Source organism: Camarhynchus parvulus, chromosome 25 (assembly GCF_901933205.1).
Source record: "Camarhynchus parvulus chromosome 25, STF_HiC, whole genome shotgun sequence".
NCBI classification, from domain to species: domain Eukaryota; kingdom Metazoa; phylum Chordata; class Aves; order Passeriformes; family Thraupidae; genus Camarhynchus; species Camarhynchus parvulus.
In genome coordinates this window covers 2,828,825-2,846,052 of record NC_044595.1, presented here as the reverse complement: position 1 = coordinate 2,846,052, position 17,228 = coordinate 2,828,825, and the positions used below count along the sequence as shown (strand labels likewise).

The window sequence follows — 17,228 nt, the reverse complement described above, 5'->3', positions numbered from 1 at the left end:
AGGCTTTGGTGCCGGTGTTCAGGCCGGGCAGGGTCTGAGAACATCCCTGGTCGTTCCTTTGGAGCTTGAGCCACACCAGAGCCCTGCACTCGTCGTGGTGCTTTGACCAGCCAGGGGCTGAGCTCACACAGAGCTCCTGGCCAGCTCCAGCCCATCCCAGGTGGGAACAGGTCACCCCATCTGCTCCCCGAGGCAGTGTGGGCACAGCTCCTGCTGGACACGCATGGCAGGGACAGCCAGAGCAGCGCGAGTGTGCCCCTGATGGGTTCTGAGCTTCCGTGGATCCAGGAGAGCACTTCAGCCTGGCTCCTGAAGTGTCTCACAGGATCACCCCAGGGCTGCTTTAGGGATGTGCTGAGCAGCCACCACCTCCCTGTGGGCTGGGGAAAAGGGGAATTCTGTCCCCCTCACCCCCCAAATCCAGCCCGTGCCCTGCAGCAGGATGACGGGGTGATGTTTCTGCTCTGTTGCCTTTCAAAGAAGCATTTTAAAATAAGATTTTTTTTTCCTGTTTGTTTGTTTGTTTTTAACCAAAAATGAGAAAAAAAAAAGTTTGCTTTGATGGGTATTAAAAAAATGTTAATAATAATAAACACTCAAATTTATTTCATATAATCCTAGAGTAAAGATTAAAAAAAAATAACTAGTTCAAATAGTAGATGCTATCCATATTGTTTAATCTATAGTAGATCCAAGTGATCCCAGACAGAGCAGAATGTAAAATAAACTTGTGAACACGATCATTGTTAACTTCCCCAGGAATTCCATCTTTTTTTGGTACTATTTTTCTGAAGCAAACAAATAAATGACCGAAAGCCTAACAAAATAACAACCACCAACTGGTACCTTCTGTCAATCAAAGTCCTGAAGTTATTTTTATAGAGGGGAAAAAAAAAAAGACAAAAAAAAAGGGATCTAATAATATGTATTTTTTTAAAAAGATACGTTTGGGGGTTTATGTTGCTTTTTTAATAAAAATAGACAGATTTGGCTAGTCATGGAACAAAATAAGGAAGTTTTAGGCCATTAATTTTTGCCTTATTCTGACTTCCAGCCTTGGGCTTGGAGCAGGAAATTGCAGAAAAATGTTCTAAGTTGCTGTTACTTTCCTTGGGCTGTTCTTGGTTTTTGAACTTCTCCAAGCACCAAAGGTGTGGGAAGCTCCTGGGCTGGGCAGGCGGGGCCACCCCAGGTGGGAAGGAGAAGGAAAGGAAGATTGGGCGATCTCCCCTCTGTAAGGTGACAGACAGAGCTCGAAGGCAGCGAGGTGCCAGGAGGAGGCTCTGCCCTTGCACTGGGCAGTGCCAGGGCATTAGGGTTGGTTTGTTCCCTCTTTGTTTTCTTTCTTTTTCTTGGTTCTCTCTCACCCCGGTGCTGTGCACCTCGAGATGAGCTCATTGCTTCACACGTGGCATCTTCCAGGAGATTGGGTTTGTTGGGTGTTTCTTTGCCTCCAAACATCAGCTTTGAGCGTTGGAGCTGCTGTGAGATGTTTGGAAAAGCTCCTGCTGGCCCCAGAGGGCCTTCTCACAGCCCTGATGGGCCACGACATCCCTGATCCCCCAGCTTTGCTTCCTGGCAGCTGCCCTGGCACTGTCCTGCTCAGGGGACACTCGTGGCACCTGCCTGGGTTTGGCTGCAGGAGCACAGAGGAGGCTGAAGGCTGTTCTTAGCCAGCACAGCACGCTGGCTGTGGGTGGATCTGAGTCCCTGCAGTGCCCAGAACAGGAGCAGCAGGCAGGGGGTGATGCGATGGCAGAGCCACTCTGAGCGCTGCAGGGCAGGGTGGCACAGCCCTGGCACCAGCACTGGGGCAAGACGTGGCCCACAGCCCTGCCAGCTGCTCCATTCATTGCAGAGAGAGGCCAGCACTTCTCTCTGGAGCACTGGTGATGCTTTCACTGCACCAAAATCCCTGCTTAAAGGAGAGAACTCAGAAAGGAACATGCACGAGGCAGCGTTGTCATTAGCAAAGAAAACCCCCTCGGAAGTTGCTTCCCTCTGGGTTTAGCCTTTGCTCCTCTCCTCTGAGCTGTGGCTCAGCTGTAGCAAAGCCACGGATCTCCTGCAGCTTGGGAGCATCCACACAGATGCCTTGAGAAGCACGGTGGCCACCCCTTGCCCCCTGCCTGCCTCGGGGGGCTGGGGGGGCCTTTACCAGCATTCATCACTCAGCAAAGCCATGCAATAGGTCAGGACAGGAATGAAGACAGTTCTCATTCGGTTTCTGAGTATAAATAGCACTGTGAATCTGAGATCCCTCCCCTGGGACCCTCCTTGGTGCTGGGGTGTTTTGGGAAGCAGGGCAGGATGGCTCCTGCACTCCTGGGGGGTTCACGCTCGGTGAATCAAGCGCCTGGTCCTTCCCTGCCGGGGTGGCGAGGCAGCCTGTTTGCTCTTTCAGTTTTGTTTTACCTCATTTTTTTTTTTAATTTGATACTTGAAGAAGCGTCAGTGACGGACATTGTGCAGTGGTGCCCTGGACTGGAGAGTGGATGCACTTTATTGTCACTTGTGTGTCACAGTGGCTCCATCCCACCCGTGCGAGCCCCAGCCAGGCGCCCTTGGTGGCAGCAGAGCCAGCACGGGCTGGTTCTTCCAAAACCCTTTCTAGGATGTTAGGGAGCAATCTCTGTGTTTTAGTGTGGGTTTTCACATCCTGTAGAAACTTGAAGTCATGTTCTGCTGTCAGTTGACCCAGTGGAAAATTCAGCTGGGATTGTGCTGGGCAGATTTTGGTTTGCCCGTGCCAGAGGTTGGGCAGCTCCTGCCTCCCTCCCCGGTGACTGCCCTGTTCCAGTGGGTTACTCTGCTGGAATCTGGAGTCACTGCAGCCCTGGCAGGCTGCAGCATCCCTGCTGGATCTGCTCCAGCATCGCTTCAGGGCTGCTAATGGAGCAAATTGAAAGTCACCCCCAGTAAAGTGACACTAATGTAAAATCTGGAGTAGTTCCACTACTGTCTGTGTGAAAATGAAGTCCCCCTCCAATGGTGGCACCGGGTTGCTGACAGCAGGATGTGCTTTCTGGGCTTATGATGATGCTTTTGAAACAACTTGCAGAGAAAAGGAGCAGTGAGAGGTAGCAGTGTGGTGTGGCCATTGAGATCTGCTCCTGGCTCCCAGGAGCTGGGGCACAAGACTGGTCACAGGCTGTTTTGCTTATCTATGAAACCATCAATATTCCTTTTCCCTTTTTCTTTATGAATTCTGTTCAAGATAATCATTAAAAAAAGGGAAAAATAAAAAGACCAGGGGCTGGGTCCTGTTTTGCAGTATGGGATTTGCTCCTGAGTTAGAAAGCAGTGTTAAGCAAACATGAGAGGCAATGGGCACGAGGGCTGGAGGATCCCAGCCTGGCAGCTCTGGCAGAGCCAGCTCTGATCCCAGCCCCAGGCAAGCCAAGGAAATCCCCAGGGATGCCCAGAGCATCCCTGTGCTGCTGCTGCAGAGGATTTCCTCTGGCTCTGCCCTGGTCTCAGACACACGCAGGCTCCAGTTGCTGCCCTGGGGCTGTGGCAGAGCAGCTCCAGTGGGATTTCCCACTGAAATGAGCCCCAGGCCAGGGGGTCCCTGCAGAGCTGACCCCCCCACGCCCTCCCCAGCCCTTCATGGCTTTGCTTGCACAGCCCCACGTTGGCTTCCTCTGCTCACAGTGATGCACAAGGGGGTGTGTGCCCGCTCTCCCTGGGCTCTGGGGCTGGCACAGCTCCTGCCCCACGCTTCTCCCACCTCATGCTGAGCCAGCTGGGCACGGAGTTCCCTGGCATTGCCACGCCAGCTCCGTGCCCCTTCCATTCAAAGTCCATTCCCCAGTATTTGTGTTTGCTTTTTTTTTTTTTTCCTCTTTTCTTTTAACATCATAGGAAACCTGTAGTCGGGATTGTTACTATTGGAAACCGATCACATGTTCCATCCAGGTATTTTCATCTCTCTGGCAAAAATAAAGGCCTGAGAGAGAGATATAACCGAACATAGAAGTAGAGTTAGGCTTGTTGTCTGAGTTTTGAGGCATATAGTATAATGGGAGAAGGAAAAAAAAAATTAAAATAAAATAAAATTAAAATAATGATGTTGCACAACTTGTAGAAAACAAAGAAGGGAAAGGGTTAATGTATTAAATGTGCTAAATTACATTAAGAACTTAATTTTATTAAAGTATTATTACTTAAGAAACTTGGTGTCTGCTCTTGATTTGTGTCTGTTCACACTTTAGGAAGGGCCAGGGGCAGTGGTTGGGAACAAGGCCCCGCTGGGCTCAGCTGCAGGGCAGTGGGGCTGGACCTGCCTCTGCCACCCCTCCTGCATCTCCCAGCAGGCCCTGCTTTTGGCAGCACTTCTTGGGGCTCATTAAAGCACCTGTGAGATGAGGAGCCTCCCGAGGCAGCTGCTTCTCCCAGAGCTGGGGCTAGCAGGTCCCACACCTGTGAGCCTGTGCCACATTTCACCCTTCCCGCTTCTTCATCCCAGCAGAAAACGCCCAAAAACTGGAAAGCCTGGAACAAAACTGAGTTACCGAGCCCAAAAGTGCCTCCTCCATGAGTCCATAAATGAACCCACTGTGTCCGTGCCAGTGCCTGGCTGATGGCACAGCCCATGGCAGGACACTTGGCACAGCCCTGTCCCTTGGTGGAGCAGCATCCCTCCCCTCCATGCCCACCTCTGCAGCCCCTGGGGCTGACATCACCTCCTGGCACCGTGCTTTGCTGGGGGCAGATGGTGTGGGAGGAGCTGGTGCTTGGCACTTCTCCACTTTTTTTCCTGCACGTTTCCAGGGCTTTTCCAGCTGAGGTGGGCACGGGGTAAAGCACAATCACCACCCAACCTGGGGCCAGCCCCCAGCTGCAGTCAGAGCCAGGGTTTTACACCAGAGCCAGCCCAGGGATGAGGGGCAGTGCCATGGTGCAGGGACACAGTGCCAGGGGGCTGGAGCCAAGCTGAAGGTGCTGCCAGGGCTGGGGTGGCTGCAGTGGGTGGGTAAAAAGGGGCACCCCTATGGTGTGGCTGCTTCTGCACCCCATTTGTGCATCCCTGTGCTGGCAGCAGGATCCCACCTGTTCTTCTAATCCTGAATTTCAAGCTCTCCCCTCTGGCCTCCCAGCAGGACACAGTCATATCTTCCTCCCAGCCCTCCTCCTCCTCACCCTCCATGGCCTGGGGATGCTTCCCAGCTGCCCCACTGCTCTTGCCTCAAGGAGAGACCTGGCAGAGAGAGAAAAGGTTTCAACAGCAGCTTTATTTGGGGATTTTGCCTCAATTTCTGTTTCATTGACAATTCATGCCCCAAGGGGGAACCGTGGCCTGGCTCCTACTGGCACAGCCAAGCGAGATGCAGACACTGGGGGCAGCTGTGGAGAGAAAGATCCCCCAAAACCCCACTGATAGGGGCCACACTGCCAGCACTGGGTCAATGGGGCAGGCCTCCCCACCTCCCTTGGACTGACACCTGCCAATCACCCTGACAGCAGCACGGCGCTCAGCAGGGTCTGTCCCCGTGCCCTGGGGGGTGGCTGCTGTCCCCCAGGCAGGGGACAATGCCACTGTCACCTGCTGCTGCAGCAGCCACCCCATGCAATGGCGGCCTGTCCCCAGGCTGGGCCATGCAGCCACAGTGGCCAAGCACTGGAGCAGGGCAGGGCCAAACCATGCCAGGGGGACCTCGAGGGGGTCCCCAGTGCTGACCCTGGCTCCCCCACAGGGAGCTGTGCAGAGGGACCATGTGCACCTCATCCCTGCCCTCACCCCAAACCCCTGGGTGTCCCCTGTCCCCTCCTCAGGGCTTCCCAGAGCCCCCCCAGCCCCTGCTCCCATCTCTTTCCATGGAGGAGCCACAGCCTTTCCCTTTGCTGGGGTCACAACACAAACACAGAGTCACCCCCAGAGCCCTCCCTGGATGGCCCCAGAGGCACTCCCAGCTCTCAGGGATGCAGGGACAGGGCTGGGCACTACAGGACACATCACTGCTGGCCTCACCAGGCAGGGGAATGACGCACCCAGTGTCCCCTCCGCACCCAGTGTCCCCTCCGCACCCATCCCTGCCCTCACCCCCAAACCCCTGGGTGTCCCCTGTCCCCTCCCTGGGGCTTCCCGAAGCCCCCCCAGCCCCTGCTCCCATCTCTTTCCATGGAAGAATCGCAGCTTTTCCCTTTGCTGGGGGAAAAATCACTCTCAGGGCTGCAGGGACGGGGCTGGGCACTACAGGACACACCACTCAGGCAGGAGAAGGATGCACCCAGCGTCCCCTCCACAGCCAGGGTGTCACCAAACAGGGACTCCCCGTGTTTGGGCTGTTCAGTGCCACCCAGTGAGTGTGCCCGCAGGGCTAAAGGGAGCAGGGACACAGGGCATGGCATGGAGAGAGGGGAGACACCCTGCTGCTTTGCCTCGCCCCGGTTTTGTTGGGTCCTACACAGACACAGGCAGAGCAGCACAAGGGCAGGGGGATGGTGAACAAACAGCAGGCAGAGCTCACTGGCCTGCCCAGAGCTGCAGGCTGGGGGGGACACGATGCCCCCAGGGGCTGGGGGGCACGGTGGGGGCAGCCCAGGGGCTCAGATGTTCTGGCAGCAGGGCGCCTGCCTGCCCTCCTGCTGCGTGGGCAGCACCTGGATGGGCTCAATGGAGGTGGAGGGGCCAAACTCGGACTCTGGCTGTCCTGTGATCTGCCTCTGCGACACGATGTGGTAGATCTCTGCCAGAGAGAGAGGGGAAGGGAAAAAGCTCTTTAAATAAGTCTTTCAGTGGGGGATCTGCTCCCTCCTGTCACAGACATCTTTTAGGAAAAATCCTTTCCTTAAGATTTTTCCTCCTGAGGAGCTGAGAGACCTCAGGAACAAAATGTAAACAATGATTATCTGCTGCTGTGGAATGCAACAGGTGGGTCTGTGATTAGCCCATGTTAGTTGTTTCTAACTAATGGCCAATCACAGTCAGCTGGCTCAGACAGACTGTCCGAGACCCAAACCTTTGTTATCCATTCTTTCTTTTTCTATTCTTAGCTAGCCTTCTGATGAAATCCTTTCTTCTACTCTTTTAGTATAGTTTTAATATAATATATATAATAAAATAATAAATCAAGCCTTCTGAAACATGGAGTCAGATCCTCATCTCTTCCCTCATCCTGACCCCTGTGAACACCATCACACCCTCCACAAACACAGAGCTCCCCACCTCTCCCCAAGAAGGGGAGCAGGATTCCAACCCAGACCCCACCCAGGCCCCCAGGGGCTGTCCTGAGAGGCCACAATGTCCAAAGCCACCTCTGCTCCTGTCCCTCCCTTTCCTGCTTGCCCCTTACCCGAGAGGATGTTGTGGAAAGCTGTCTCCACGTTGGTGGAATCCAGAGCAGACGTCTCAAGGAAGGACAGCCCATGCTTCTCTGCAAGAACAGCGTGAGCTCAGGTGGGTGCCAGGAGCTCCAGCCAGATGGGAATGGAGCAGGGAAGGGCCCAGCTATGCCAGGGGGACCTCGAGGGGGTCCCCAGTGCTGACCCTGGCTCCCACCCCTGCCTACCCTCAGCACCTCATCCTTGCCCTCGCCCCCAATCCCTGGGTGTCCCCTGTCCCCTCCTTGGGGCTTCCCAAAGGCCCCCAGCCCCTGCTCCATCTCTTTCCGCAGCTTTTCCCTTTGCTGGGGTCACAACACAAACACAGAGTCACCCCCAGAGCCCTCCCTGGATGGCCCCAGAGGCACTCCCAGCTCTCAGGGATGCAGGGACGGGGCTGGGCACTACAGGACACATCACTGCTGGCCTCACCAGGCAGGAGAAGGATGCACCCAGTGTCCACTCCACACCCATCCCTGCCCTCAATCCCTGCTGTCCCCTGTCCCCTCCCTGGGGCTTCCCCAAGGCCAGAGCCCCCCCAGCCCCTGCCCCCTTCCCTTTCCATGGAGGAGCCACAGCTTTTCCCTTTGCTGGGGTCACAGGGAGGGGCTGCACAGGATGGGGGAAGATACCTGCAAAGCTCCTGGCCTCGTCAGTGGGCACAGCCCGCAGGTGCCTCAGGTCACTCTTGTTGCCCACCAGCATGATGACGATGTTGGCATCGGCGTGGTCCTGCAGCTCCTTCAGCCAGCGCTCTGCGTTCTCGTACGTCAGGTACTTGGCAATGTCATAGACCAGCAGGGCCCCCACTGCCCCGCGGTAGTACCTGGGTGTCACACACATCTCTTATGAAAAATCCTTTCCTTAGGATTGCTCCTCCTGAGAAGCTGAGAGGTGTTGCTGGCAGGGGGCTGTTTAGAAATCACGAATGGGACGGGGCTGCTGTGGAACGTGCCCTGAGCTGGTTCATTTTCCAGCATCACTCTCATTCCATGGTTATGACAATGGGAAGATGCCAGCAGCTCACATCCCAGGCAGCAGACAAAGAACTTAATGTTACAACTTACTTTATAATTTCTTGACCAATCACACAAAGCAAAAGCACATTGCGTTAATACACAGACCATTGTTGTATTTGCCCTTGCTTTTCTACAGTTTAAATAATTTTTCTGCTGACCTATCTCATGGCTGCTGCTTAGCTCTAATCACAGTTCTGCTGTCTCTGAGGCCTGCATCTTGCAGCTTTCCCAAAACCCTCTGATTTTTTGGATTCCCACAGGAGGCTTCAAGAACAAAATGTAAACATTGATTATCTGCTGCTGTGGAATGCAACAGGTGGGTCTGTGATTGGTCTCATGTGGTTGTTTCTAATTAATGGCCAATCACAGTCAGATGGCTCGGACTCTCTGTCGGAGCCACAAGCTTTTGTTGTTCATTCCTTCTTTTTCTATTCTTAGCTAGCCTTCTGCTGAAATCCTTTCTTCTAGTCTTTTAGTATAGTTTTAATGTAATATATATCATAAAATAATAAGTCAAGTCTTCTGAAACATGGAGTCAGATCCTCGTCTCTTCCCTCATCCTCGGACCCCTGTGAGCACCGTCACACCTGGGCACAGGGAGGGCACAAGGAGGGGACAGGGAGGGGACAGGGTCACAGCAGAGCCCAAGGCAGAGCCCCAGGCTGGGAGAAGGAGACTCACGCGGCGGTGATGGCGCGGTAGCGCTCCTGCCCGGCCGTGTCCCAGATCTGAGCCTTCACTGTCTTGTTGTCCACCTAGGGTCACAGACACGTTTAATGAAAAATCCTTTCCTTAGGATCTTTTCTCCTGAGAAGCTGAGAGGCCTCAGGAACAAAATGCAAACAATGGTTATCTGCTGCTGTGGAATGCAACAGGGGCATCTGTGATTGGTCTCGTGTGGTTGTTTCTAATTAATGGCCAATCACAGTGCAGCTCCTCAGGTCAGTCACAAGCCTTTGTTATTTCTTCTTTTTCTATTCTTACCCAGCCTTCTGATGAAATCCTTTCTTCTATTCTTTTAGTATAGTTTTAATATATTATATAAAATATAATATAATATAATATAATATAATATATTCTATTTAATATAATATATTACATTAAATATAATATATTACAATACATTACAATATAATACATTACAATACATTACAATACAATACAATATAATATAATATAATACAATACAATACAATATAATATAATATATTTGTCTATAAATATAAAATATATAAATATTTATATTTATTTAGAATATTTTATAGATATATTTATATTTATAATAGAAATATATTATATTATCAATAATCTATATTTATTGATATATAAATCAATATATATCAATAAATTTATATATCGATAAATCAATATATAAAATAAATCAAGCCTTCTGAAACACAGAGTCAACATTCTCGTCTCTTCCCTCATCCCAAGACCCCTGAGAACACGGTCACACACCTGGATGCTCCTGGTGGCAAACTCCACCCCGATGGTGCTCTTGCTCTCCAGGTTGAACTCGTTGCGGGTGAAGCGTGACAGCAGGTTGCTCTTGCCCACCCCAGAGTCCCCGATGAGCACAACTGGGTGGGCACAAACACAGGGTCAGCTCTGCCAGGGAAGGGGAACCCACATCCCACAGCCTGGCAGGGATGGGAATCCCCCCAGCTACCCCCACGCCTCCACCTCATGCAGGAGGAGCTGCCTCCAGCCCTCCCAGCGGCATCACTGCTGCCTGTAAATCCCCTTGAGAAAATCCCTGCCACCGCTGGGAAGTGACCACAAGTGGAGGGGTCAGATGCAACCCCCCTAAAGCAAAACACAACCCTAAAAATAAAACAAATTCTATCATAAATTCCTCTCTCCGAGGTCTATGGCCTGAAAAACCATTGTTACAAAATTTAACTACAGGAATGCCTAACTCTATCCTCCTTTCCCCCTTCCCTCCCCCTGGGGGATGGGAAAGCACTGATGATATGCATTGATGTACCCAAAATGGGCAGAAAAGCAGGGTCAGGACTGTGCAGGGAGAGCCAGGCAGAGCTGGGGCTCCTCCTGCCACCCCTGTGTGCCCTCCAGCCCCGAGGGCACGCTGGAGGACTCAAAGACATGGTTTGAAAGGAAGCATCCTCCTCTGCTGCTGCTGCCCCAGCCCATGAGCTGGGAAGTCCCTGGGTGTGGCTTAAATGCATTTTGTGCCTGTCTCAGATCGGGCTGGTTCCTGTAAAACCTGGTGAAACAGGCTCTGGGGAGCTTTATCACACACCTCCCCAGTCAAGTTTGTTGAGTTTATGACTCAACAGGTTTTGGTTTTATTTTTTAAGTTCTTTTTAATTCCTTCACCACCTATCCTGCTCATTGCCCATGTGCACTCAGACACTTCACCCACCTGTGGGACACGTCTCCCCACCAGGGCTGGGATAGAACACTCAATTCCCAGTTCATGGGACAGGAGGGCATTCCCAAATCCCTCCATCTTGGCTTCTGAACCCCCATTCTAAAAACCCCAAAGTTTTACTTTTGCACCCTGTGACAAACTAACTATCATTCTTCCTAAACTCTCATGACTTGTAAATCCTCATACACAGTTGGTAATTTTTCTCCATGGGTTAAAATCAAAGGCACAGGGGTCTTTGACTCGGTGCCAAGGTCTCTGAGCCCCCTGGCAGGGGCTGGAGCCCTCCAGGGCAGCCAGAGGGATTTCCTGGGTTCTGACCATGGGGGTCTCTGGAGGCCTTAAAAGAACAGGAGAACTCAGTTTTCAATGCAAGGGCAGCTCATCCCTTCCAAAGCAGGAGCAGAGGAAAAGGGAGATGCAGTGTTCAGGGGCTTGGAGCTGGGCTAGAGCTCCCAGGGTCCAGCAGCTCTCCCCCATGAGCAAAGGGAGATTGTCACAGCTGGAAGCAGCATTATCCCCAGCTCCACTGAAATGAGAGCATCAGCAAAGCACAGTGCACATTGCAGCTGTGCAAGGTCCCTCCTGTGCTGCTGGAGGGGCTCAGGCTGGCTGAGGAGCAGCTCTGGCCATGGCTGCTCCTGCAGTGAGGACAGAAAGGGCCAAATGCTTTTGTGCCTGGGCTGGGGGTGCTGCTCCAGCTCCTGTAGCCATTCAGGCTCAGGGACAGGGGGCTCATCACCCCCACAGGCTGCAGCACCCACCCTGCAGCCCTGGTGCGGCCCAAAGCCCTCTGGAGCCTGCCTTGGAGCTTGGCACTGCCAGGATGGGCAGTGTGGCAGTTGGGCTGGGGAAGCAGCTGCTCCACGGCCTGGATAACTCCTTCCTTCCCTCAGCTCCAGCTCGTAGATGTGGCTCCCCTGCATGGTGCAAAGCCTCCAGCACTGCAGCCACCCTGCTGACAAAACCCTCAGGCTGGTGCCAGGAAACCCAGCAGGAAATGGAGCAGCTCTGTGGGATCACTGGGGCAAGCTGGAAGAGCTCAGGACAGCCACTGAAGGAGCCAAGGGCAGCTCCTCCACTGCATCACAGGATGCTTGGGCTGGATGGGACTGTAAAGCCCATCTTGTTCCACCCCTTGGTTCACGATCTCAGGCTGCTCAAGCCCCGTCCAGCCAGGCCATGGACATTTCCAGGGATGGGGCAGCCTCAGCATCTCTGTGCCAGGGCCTCAGCACCCTCAGAGGGAACAATTCCCTCCCAATATCCCATCTAACCCTGCCCTCTGGCACTGGGAAGCCATTCCCTGTGTCCTGTCTCTTCAGGCCCTTGTCCAAAATCCCCCTTCAGCTCCCTTGGAGCCCCTTTAGGCACAGGAAGGGGCTCTGAGGTTTCCCCAGAGCCTTTTCTCCTGCAGGCTGAGTATTCCCAGCTCCCCCAGCCTGGCTCCAGCCCTTGGAGCATCTCTGTGGCCTCCTCAACTTCTTCAAGGAGCTCCACACCTTTCCTGTGCCGGGAGACCTCACCAAAGTGGAGCAGAGGGGGAGAATCTCCCCCTTGTCACAGACATCTTTTATGGAAAATCCCTTCCTTAGGACTTTTTCCTCCTGAGAAGCTGAGAGGCCTCAGGAACAAAATGTAAACAATGATTATCTGCTGCTGTGGAATGCAACAGGAGCATCTGTGATTGGTCTCAAGTGGTTGTTTCTAATTAATGGCCAATCACAGTCCAGGTGGCTCAGACTCTGTCTGAGACACAAGCTTTTGTTATCATGCTTTCTTTTTCTATTCTTAGAAATAGAAATCCTTCTGATGAAATCCTTTCTTCTATTCTTTTAGTATAGTTCTAATGTAATATATATCATAAAATAATGAATCAAGCCTTCTGAAACATGGAGTCAGATCCTCGTCTCTTCCCTCATGCTCAGACCCCTGTGAACACCATCACACTCCCTCTCCCTTTTCCCAGCTGCTGGGGAGAATTCTCAGCTGCTGCCCACTGCAGGGAGCTCTGAGAGGACCACGGCAGCCTGGATTGCCCTGGACAAGGCAGCAGGAAATGCAGGCCAGGTTCGTTAGCACTTTCCCAGCTCTGAAGTTTTGATGTGAGCTCGGTTTTTTACCAACAGGAAATTGCTGCTTCCCCAGCCCAACTGCCACACTGCCCATCCTGGCAGTGCCAAGCTCCAAGGCAGACTCCAGAGGGCTTTGGGCCGCACCAGGGCTGCAGGGTGGGTGCTGCAGCCTGTGGGGGTGATGAGCCCCCTGTCCCTGAGCCTGAATGGCTACAGGAGCTGGAGCAGCACCCCCAGCCCAGGCACAAAAGCATTTGGCCCTTTCTGTCCTCACTGCAGGAGCAGCCATGGCCAGAGCTGCTCCTCAGCCAGCCTGAGCCCCTCCAGCAGCACAGGAGGGACCTTGCACAGCTGCAATGTGCACTGTGCTTTGCTGATGCTCTCATTTCAGTGGAGCTGGGGATAATGCTGCTTCCAGCTGTGACAATCTCCCTTTGCTCATGGGGGAGAGCTGCTGGACCCTGGGAGCTCTAGCCCAGCTCCAAGCCCCTGAACACTGCATCTCCCTTTTCCTCTGCTCCTGCTTTGGAAGGGATGAGCTGCCCTTGCACTGAAAACTGAGTTCTCCTGTTCTTTTAAGGACTCCAGAGACCCCCATGGTCAGAACCCAGGACATCCCTCTGGCTGCCCTGGAGGGCTCCAGCCCCTGCCAGGGGGCTCAGAGGCCTTGGCACCGAGTCAAAGACCCCTGTGCCTTTGATTTTAACCCATGGAGAAAAATTACCAACTGTGTATGAGGATTTAGAAGTCATGAGAGTTTAGGAAGAATGATAGTTAGTTTGTCACAGGGTGCAAAAGTAAAACTTTGTGGTTTTTAGAATGGGGGTTCAGAAGCCAAGATGGAGGGATTTGGGCGTGCCTTGTCCTTCGTCTTTCTTCTTCTTGGCCTCCATCTTCTGGGTGATGGTGGCACTTTTGGGTTGGTTTAAGGTAGAAACTCACTGTCTAACACAGGTGATAGGTATTGGGAAGTTATTGTAAATAATGTACACACAGTTTTAAGTATAAAAAGATAACACCACCTCTGGGGCAGTGAGTGTGCCACTGTCTGACCTGCTGGACACACCTCAGCAGGTCAGAAAAAGAATGTTATATTTAACAGAGAATAATCAACCTTGAAAACCACAGCCAAAGAATCCTGACTACTTCTTCAATCTTGGGGCTGGGAAAAAGAGACTTTCTGACACCTCAGGGTCATCCTGACCACAGAGACCCCAAGATCTTGGCATCCCTGGGTGGGCAGCTGAGCTGGGCTGGGGCTAATGAGCTCAGACCACTGAACACCAGACTCAATCCCAGCCTGGGAAGAGGAACACCATCGGAGAAAAATTCCTGAGCAGACAACCTGACCTCTGCTGAGGGACAAGTCGCTTCAAGCTCGACCCTGAAAGGAGGAAAACCCAAAGCACCTGGGACCTCCTCACCTGTGACCTGCAGGCCAGTGACCAGGACAACCTCCAGATCGACCCAGCTTTTGGTGGGACAGGTCAAAATTGAGAACATGGGGGTAACAGATTCCCAGGATGTGTGCTGATGATGCAGAACCCGAAGTCAGAACAGGGGGTGTTTGTCCCATTTCACAGACGCGGCTGTCACAGACATCTTTTATGAAAAATCCTTTCCTTAGGATTTTTCCTCCTGAGAAGCTGAGAGGCCTCAGGAACAAAATGTAAACAGTGATTATCTGCTGCTGTGGAATGCAACAAGTGGATTTGGGATTGGTCTCATGTGGTTGTTTCTAATTAATGGCCAATCACAGTCAGCTGGCTCGGACTGTCTGTCTGAGACAGAAGCCTTTGTTGTTCATTCCTTCTTTTTCTATTCTTAGCTAGCCTTCTGCTGAAATCCTTTCTTCTATTCTTTTAGTATAGTTTTAATGTAATATATATCATAAAATAATAAATCAAGCCTTCTGAAACATGGAGTCAGATCCTCGTCTCTTCCCTCATCCTCAGATCCCTGTGAACACAGTCACACACGGCAGAGGCACCAGTGGGGTGGGACACCCTGAGAGCGAGGAGGGGAATGAAGAGCCTGTGGTGAGCTGCTCCCAGCCCTGGCTCCTGCAGAATGACAGGGGATGCACAGACACAGGAGCACCACGAGCTGGAGGCCCCTCAGAGCCACGCAGCTGGCACAGCACCGGCTGGGAAACGCAGAACAAAGCAGCGGGGAGAGCTCCTGCCTGGGCATCCCACTCCAGGCACCACTCAGCATCAGAGTTTCCCCCACGGCAGGTGCCAGAGTAACTCCAGGCAGGAGGATTTTCCTGGGCAGCAGCCAGGGGAGGTGTGCAGGGAGCCAGGGGCTACCAGAGCGTGGCTGGCTGGAATTACGTCCTGTCGCTGGCTGGAATTACTCAGGGCCTTGCGGGCAGCCTGTGCGGGTAGGCTGACTCACAGGCGAGCTCACACCCTGGATTTTACAGCTCAGGAGGCTGTGGTATTGCCAAGATGTCCCTTTGCTTCCCCAGCACTGCTTTGGCCACAGCAGAGCGCATGGCATGCACAGGATGGGGGTACCGGGCAGAAATGCCAATGTCGTGTCTCCAAGAGCTTGTCCCTGTCCCCCACCCTCGCTGAGCAGCACCAGGAAGGGTCCCTGGATGCTCTCCCTGCACTGCAGCTGGGGAGCAGCAGGGGTTCCTCTCCTGGGGGAGATCACTCAGCTCTCAGCTGGGCCCCCTTCACCAGCACCACAGAGCAGAGCACCCATGGGTGCTCAGGGGCTGACACAGCACCCACAGAGTCCCACGGACCAGCTGTCCCCAGCACCCTGCCACGGCCACAGCCACCCTGCCATGGCCACAGCCACCCTGCCATGGCCACAGCCACAGCCACAGCCGCCCTGCCATGGCCACAGCCACCCTGCCACGGCCACAGCCACCCTGCCATGGCCACAGCCACCCTGCCACGGTCACAGCCACGGCCACCCTGCCATGGCCACAGCCACCCTGCCATGGCCACAGCCACCCTGCCATGGTCACAGCCACCCTGCCACGGTCACAGCCACGGCCACCCTGCCATGGTCACAGCCACGGTCACAGCCACCCTGCCACGGTCACAGCCACCCTGCCATGGCCACAGCCACCCTGCCACGGCCACAGCCACAGCCACCCTGCCATGGTCACAGCCACGGTCACAGCCACCCTGCCACGGTCACAGCCACCCTGCCATGGCCACAGCCACCCTGCCACGGCCACAGCCACAGCCACCCTGCCATGGTCACAGCCACCGTCACAGCCACCCTGCCATGGTCACAGCCACGGCCACAGCCACCCTGCCACGGTCACAGCCACCCTGCCATGGCCACAGCCACCCTGCCACGGCCACAGCCACAGCCACCCTGCCATGGTCACAGCCACGGCCACAGCCACCCTGCCATGGTCACAGCCACCCTGCCATGGCCACAGCCACAGCCACCCTGCCATGGTCACAGCCACGGCCACAGCCACCCTGCCATGGTCACAGCCACGGCCACAGCCACCCTGCCACGGCCACAGCCACGCCACCCTGCCATGGTCACAGCCACGGCCACGGCCACCCTGCCATGGTCAAAGCCACGGTCACAGCCACCCTGCCATGGCCACCCTCCAGGGCACTGCACACTCAGGCTGGGGCTGCAGCCCCCTCCTCAGGAGTCAAGAGCAGCTGTGATGAGCATCAGGACATCAAACTATGGGAGCAGCTCGAGCAAACCCTCTGACCACCTCAGCCTCACCAGCAGCCACCCTCCTGCACAGCACAGTGAGACACCACAGCAAACCCCCACTCCCGTCCTGTGAACTGGGAGCTGAGTGTTCTATCGTACAATCCCCCATCCCGTCCCATGAACTGGAAATTGAGTGTTCTACCCCAGTACAAGCCCCACCATGAACTGGGAGCTGAGTGTTCTATCCCAGTCCAAGGCCCCACCATGAACTGGGAGCTGTGTTCTATCTCAGCCCAAGCCCCAGCTCCCCATCCCATGAACTGGGAATTGAATGTTCCATCCCAGTCCAAGCCCCCACCATGAACTGGGAGCTCAGTGTTCCATCCCAGCCCAAGCCCCAGCTCCCGTCCCACGCCGGGGGTGCCCGCAGCGGGCTCAGACCGGGCAGGGGCACGGCGGACACGGGCAGCAGACCCACCTTTGAAGAGATAATCGTACTCATCGTCCTTGCCCCGCATCTCTCCCAGCATCACAGCCCCGCTCCCACTGGGCCAACTGGGATTTCCGGCCCTTCCCAGCCCTGCCAGGGGCTGTCCCCAGGCACCCATTGGTGGCCACAGCCTTTCCTGCTCCGCGCCCATTGGCGCCCGGGGCTGCCCGTCACACTCAGGTGTGCTCACCTGGGCCAGGTGAGGGCGGCAGGGACACGCCAGCACCTGTGCGGCTCCTGATGGGGACAGCGCGCCCCGCACAGAACCGTGGGGGTGG

General features: G+C 54.2%; 1 protein-coding gene across 1 annotated transcript; it reads right to left on the bottom strand.

Moving 5' to 3' along the window:
- Nucleotides 1–6,126: 6,126 nt before the first annotated feature.
- On the bottom strand, nt 6,127–16,978 carry LOC115913239 (ras-related protein Rab-11A-like). The gene is made up of 6 exons (XM_030965163.1): nt 16,939–16,978; nt 9,801–9,922; nt 9,024–9,097; nt 7,956–8,149; nt 7,296–7,376; nt 6,127–6,689 (listed from the first exon to the last, which is right to left on the bottom strand). The coding sequence occupies exons 1-6, from the start codon at nt 16,976–16,978 to the stop codon at nt 6,550–6,552; spliced, it is 651 nt and encodes a 216-aa protein (XP_030821023.1). The 3' UTR covers nt 6,127–6,549.
- Nucleotides 16,979–17,228: the final 250 nt, after the last annotated feature.

What these genes read in the sequence shown, in the direction of transcription:
- LOC115913239 (XM_030965163.1), bottom strand. Translation starts at nt 16,978, where the DNA reads ATGCGGGGCAAGGACGATGAGTACGATTATCTCTTCAAAG. An exon ending in CGAGGCCAGGAGCTTTGCAG is followed by an intron (nt 7,377 to 7,955) that starts GTATCTTCCCCC and finishes CTGTTCTTGCAG; the next exon opens with AGAAGCATGGGCTGTCCTTC. An exon ending in TTTCCACAACATCCTCTCGG is followed by an intron (nt 6,690 to 7,295) that starts GTAAGGGGCAAG and finishes TCTCTCTGGCAG; the next exon opens with AGATCTACCACATCGTGTCG.